This window comes from Diadema setosum, chromosome 13 (genome assembly GCF_964275005.1).
Source record: "Diadema setosum chromosome 13, eeDiaSeto1, whole genome shotgun sequence".
Taxonomy (NCBI): Eukaryota; Metazoa; Echinodermata; class Echinoidea; order Diadematoida; family Diadematidae; genus Diadema; species Diadema setosum.
The window spans coordinates 35,228,359-35,233,774 of NC_092697.1; the positions used below are offsets into that span (position 1 = coordinate 35,228,359).

At 42.3% G+C, this 5,416-nt stretch overlaps 1 protein-coding gene across 1 annotated transcript; it reads left to right on the plus strand.

Annotated features, from left to right (window-relative positions):
• The first annotated feature begins 1,610 nt into the window (after positions 1–1,610).
• On the plus strand, positions 1,611–5,416 carry LOC140236622 (uncharacterized). Its single transcript, XM_072316541.1, has 3 exons — positions 1,611–1,828; positions 2,312–2,898; positions 5,304–5,416. The coding sequence occupies exons 1-3, from the start codon at positions 1,611–1,613 to the stop codon at positions 5,414–5,416; spliced, it is 918 nt and encodes a 305-aa protein (XP_072172642.1).

Consider the following 5,416-nt stretch of genomic DNA (forward strand, 5'->3'; position numbering starts at 1 on the left):
CTTACGGTGTAAGTGAGATTCATCGGCTTATAGTGGGCCAAGCTTCCTATATAGAGAGGTTCATTGATAAGTTAGTAATGCTGTAGTGTTAAGACACTGGTTCGAGTGGGTCAAACATTCGAGTTCTCGCTAAAAGTAGTGACTGGTGCGATTTCGATGTTTGACCTCAAATGAGGCGAGCAAACTCCAAAGCAATTATAGGCTTAACGTTCTTCTCAACACTGAGCATAATGCGCTCCCCGTTTAGTGCCAGTTATCGGGATTGTAAGTTCAACAGCGAGGTAGCCACGCCAACCTGCTAGCAATAAAACGTATTTGCCGTCAAAAAAAACATCCATTATTCATCCTCATCAACGGCGCACAAGTCAGCGATGAGCGACATTTGCAAACTAGTCCTCTCCAGCCCGGGTGTTGTTTCCCCAAACACGTCTCGGAGAAAGGACAAAAACGGGACTTTGAATGCCGATTAGCTCTCGAAAACAAGGTTCAACAAAAGGAGCTATCGATCGCACCGTTGTATGAGGTATCGATTGATAAATTGCCAGATGCGGAATCGCGGGGAGTTGTCAAAAGCTGCATGGGCGGCAGCCGGCATTGTTCGCGCTTTGTCACCGTCCTTTCTCTTCTCCTTTCACAAAAAGTGATGGATTTTACTTGACGTTTTGGAGAGCGTTGTATCGGATTCACTCTCGGGTTGTTTACTCGTTAGCAGCGGTCCCTCACAGCGAGACGGATTTCAGGCTTGACATGACGATGATGGTAATGAATGGCGGATTTGCTTCGGGGCGATATTGAGTATCATTACGTGTCATTGCAAGGAGATCTAGGATGCAAGGTTAATAGATGCAAGGGCAGCATTTCGGCATACTACTAGTACGTGCAGTATACAAGAAACAAGAGCATTACTTTTTTCACGATGCAGTCAACACAATGGAACAGTGATTATCTTCAAGAACAGGAGGTGTGATTGTATTTCGTTGCTTGGTTGGATGATGCTACGATGACTAATCATCGCTACAAACTGTGATCGCCCCTCCGACATCTGACGGTGGACAAGAGTAAAAGTAACAAATCTAAAGAGCAGGAGCCATATTTCATCGCGATACATCAATAGCTGACTGCAAAGAAACATTTTATTTACTTTCATACATGCTCAAGTGCAGAGGAACAGTAATGTCACCGAGGTTATGTTCAGGGAAATATTTCGGGTTATTGTCATCGATAATTGTGACAAGCTGACAAACACGCCTGATTCCCTTGAAAACTGTTTGTAACTCTTTGAGTGCCACATCGAATTCCAAGAGCCGACAGCTATAGGAATTAATATCTTTGCACAATGAACGCAAGTTCATCTTAGACATCTATGCAACAGAGCTTCATGAAATTGATGCTGATATGTTCTTGTGCCCAGTTGCAACAAAAATAACAAGGAAAAGACTGCTGCATGATACGAACATGGACGACAGTTCGGGAAAGTGTTGTAAATGGGTTATAGTTTCGTGTAACAAATATTGATGTAAGCCTTTAGTTTGGAGCCTATCCCAGCGTTCTGAAGTTGATTTAGGAGGAGATTTTAGAGGATGCTCGTATAGAGATGGCATGAACTACAAATGGCCGATGAGCGGCAGGCAGATGCTGTAGCTGACTCGTGGACACGCGACGAGCGAGCTAAAGCCAGGCGACTGGCGGACGTCAAGAGAGGTACGAAAACCCGACGCCAGTTCCAGACTTTAACCGAATCGACCCTGCCGCATCGAATACCTTTCCCTGTTCATGATGGGACAACTTTCTCATTTTCTGCCACTGACACTAGAGTCGGAACTCTGAAGTCGGTTCGAAGCGAAGTTCACGGACGACATTCTTGTCCGACATTACCTGCTATTTCAACTCTATCCAATGATCGATTCGGAGAAAGAAATAAAGGAGAAAGTAACCTGGCTAGAGGATATGACAAATCTTTATTAGACGGCTTGAAAAATCCTCTTGAAACAGTTGTTTCGCGTAAAAAGAGAAAATCGGTAAACTTGTCTCCCATAGCAACGAGGGACAATCCGAATGTCCTTGAGTCGAACAATACAGGGTCCATGGCGGTACACGCAGGTCCCACAATGAATTTAAATAACACGAAGATATCAACTCGTGACAGCAAATGTATTGATTCAGATTCAAGGGTGCCGTCTGTTGGAGAGCGCATCAAAAACAAAGCGACATCGATTGAACATAATCAGAAGAAATCTGTAGACCTTACAAATACAACGAATGCAAACCTCAGGAGAAAGTCAACCACTGATTTGTCGATACCTCGAATCAGGGTTCAGGATTTCGGGACAACGGCGCCACTCCTACGAAGCGTCTCGGAAGGGGTGTACAAAGCTGACAATAAAGGCAATAAACTCGAAAGGGCGGGTCCCTTGACCGAATCCACACGCCGATATTCCGTTCTCATCAGCGGCGGAACACTGTCGAAACAGGCGCCATACATGGATCGCGTCAAACCAGAATTAGTAAAAACCGATGTATCGGAGATCCCACCGTCGAAGATGGATCGTCTGCAGCACTCCGATTCAGTAGACCAGTCCCGAGATGCTACTACAGTTCCCGCGCCGGGACACGGGCGTCACTTAAGAAGTCGCAAGGAACTCTTTGCTTTCCAGCAGGACCTGTTACTTCCAAGGTACAGGAAGTTGGCCGGGATCAGCGAGAATGTGAGCGGGAATGCCAGCGTAAATACGAGCGGGCAAAGCATCGGCGGGAAAGGAGGATCTCCCGACCCCGAAGAAAGTAACGGTACGCAGAGGTTGGGTGCGAACCAGAGAACCGAGGAGGTCTTCGAGAAAGTACGGCTCATCATTCGCGGTCCCACAAAGGAGGCTCCCAAGAAAGACTCACAAAATAACGGTAAGCTGAGACTTCCTTCACTTCATCACTGCACAGTTGACAAATCATTCGATGTTAAATCACTGCAGTCATTTCTTTAACGCAATCATCGTTTAAAAGAGTAGAGTAGTTTCGGCTTTGTATCATTTCTAAAGGCAAAATTAAAGCCTTTATTCAGCCTTAGTTAGATTTCCTCACACAAACTTACTTCAAACAGACAATTAAACCAATATCAAGTCGACACTCAAACTTTGTTATTGACAATCTCTCAAATTACCTAAAAAAATCACACATACACACAAAATCTTATAATACTTCAGAGCTCCATCAAATTGTCCAGAAGCATTAACTGAAGACACATATAATTCAAATCACACTACAAAATGAAATCAAGTCTTAACTATGACCAGCCCTGACATATAAATGAGTCCTTCTTCAGCCTTTCATTCCTTAAACAGGGGCGGATCTACGGGGGTAGGGGGTTCACCCCCTCCCCCTTTGGCTGCCAAGTGCAAATGTAAAGTTTACTAGTAAGACAAACTCCATCACGCCGATTTATTGCTAGAATTGCCATTTAAAAAAAAGAAGAAAAGAAAAAAAAACAAAAAACAGGTGAAGACCGTGGCAGCAAAAGGGAGAATACCCCTTTCTTTTTGTTTTCGTTTTGATTGTCACATCATTTAGGGAGAGAATTGTCATTATGTCACCCACTGCCCCCCCCCCCCCCCATCTTCTCTTAGCATACAAGCTAGATCCGCCCCTGGTAAACATGAGCTCACAAATTAAAGTGAGAAACTAGCGCTAGCGCTTACGCTTATTAAGCTTCTGGAAAACGTTATGTGACATACAGTTTTTGTTCTTAATCCGGCAGGACGCTTTGTCTCTTCTTTGCTTGAACTTCCATATCCCTTTGCACATCTGTATATTGACCATTTATTTTTGTTTGTATGTTTGTTTGTTGTTGTTGTTTATTTTTTTTTTTGGGGGGGGGAATGTAGCATTGACTGGTACACGTTTTCGTGCACCATGATACGTGTGACATGCTTGGAAACATCGTAGTATAGGTTTTCCCGGCCAATTTCGCACTTTTTTCAGTCCAATTCCTAATTGCTGCATTCAATTTAGCACAATGTAGCCTAGACGGCATGTTCGGTATTTCAATTTTATAATCTTTTCATTCAAATTACCTTTTACATCATTCGAATCAGCACTTTTTCGGTTCAAATTCGTAAGACAAGCACCATTTCGCAAATCGTTCATTCAATTTAGCACGATATAGTCATGTGATCACGTAAACGCTGTGCTCGTTCATTCGAATTCATTCTTGGGCATCCAATTTCGCATTTACTGCAGTCAATTTAGGAGACACGTTTATGCTTTTATTCTGATATCACCTTTGCAACAGTACTTTCAAAATAAGTGTATGTGTTTATAATGTTCGATAGCATTATTTCATTCACAGATACATTGATCTTAAGTTTGTTTTGTCAATAATTGGGAGAAGGAGGTTTCAATTTACATGATTATTTCTTTCATCTGCATGTTTCATTATTTTCATTTGGTGGGTGCTAGATTGCGTTAATTATCATTAGGAATAAATAAAAGTTCTTGGATTAGCTCTAGCCATCAATTTGTCAAGGTTATTACCCTCAACTGCTTCTATGATTCTTTCCCTGTTTTCTTGAGAGATACGCCTGTATCTAACTCGTACTGCCATGACTGGACATAAGAAAGTGAAGTGAATCTATGGTACTGGTGCAAGCATGGCATGTATAGTTCTGATAACATGTATGGAAGAAGAGGGGCGTTACAGAACAACAAATTTGAGTTATTTAGGGTCAAAGATACCTTTACTATATACTTAATAGTGTGTGGATGAAACAAAAATTCACATTTAAATACGCATAAGTCACGGTTCTCACCTTTTCAAAATAGAAATAACATTACACCAATTTGAATGAACATATTTGGAATTTGACTGCCCATACGCGAAATTGAATGACTGAAATACCACCTTCCGCCAGTCCTGGCGAATTTGAATGACTGAAGAGCACGTGCCAATTTGAATGCCCGTTTTACGAATTCGAAAGGCACATATGCGAATTTCATTGACCGAAATGCTAAATTGAACGAACAAGTTGCAATTTTGAATGACAGAATGTGCAGTGACGAGGATTTTCGCTAAATTGAATGAACCTTTTATCAAATGGACTGACAAAAGTGCGAAATTTGCCGGGAAAAACCTATATTATCAATGATGATAACATTTTTGTAATGTTGTGTGATGGCGTATATGCAGTGAAATGCGGCGGGATAAAAATGTAATGAAACAACGCACAGATATTAAGACAGATAACTTTCTTTTTGTTTTCACGTAAAGATCTCTTTCTCCCATCAATGCCCATGTTCTCTTTGTTTTCCTCCAGGCAAGCGTCGTCAGGCAATGCCTATCTACCTCAAGTCTGGCCTGCCTTGTGGCTATGTGGACCCATCCAGCAAGTGTGACGCCTGGCTTGACGCTAATGACTTCAATGAGTGA

Bases quoted from the DNA above. Each gene is read 5' to 3' on its own strand.
- LOC140236622 (XM_072316541.1), top strand. From the start codon at position 1,611: ATGGCCGATGAGCGGCAGGCAGATGCTGTAGCTGACTCGTGGACACGC. The intron at 1,829-2,311 runs GTCGGTTCGAAG...ACCTCGAATCAG, and splicing joins ACTAGAGTCGGAACTCTGAA to GGTTCAGGATTTCGGGACAA. The intron at 2,899-5,303 runs GTAAGCTGAGAC...GTTTTCCTCCAG, and splicing joins GAAAGACTCACAAAATAACG to GCAAGCGTCGTCAGGCAATG.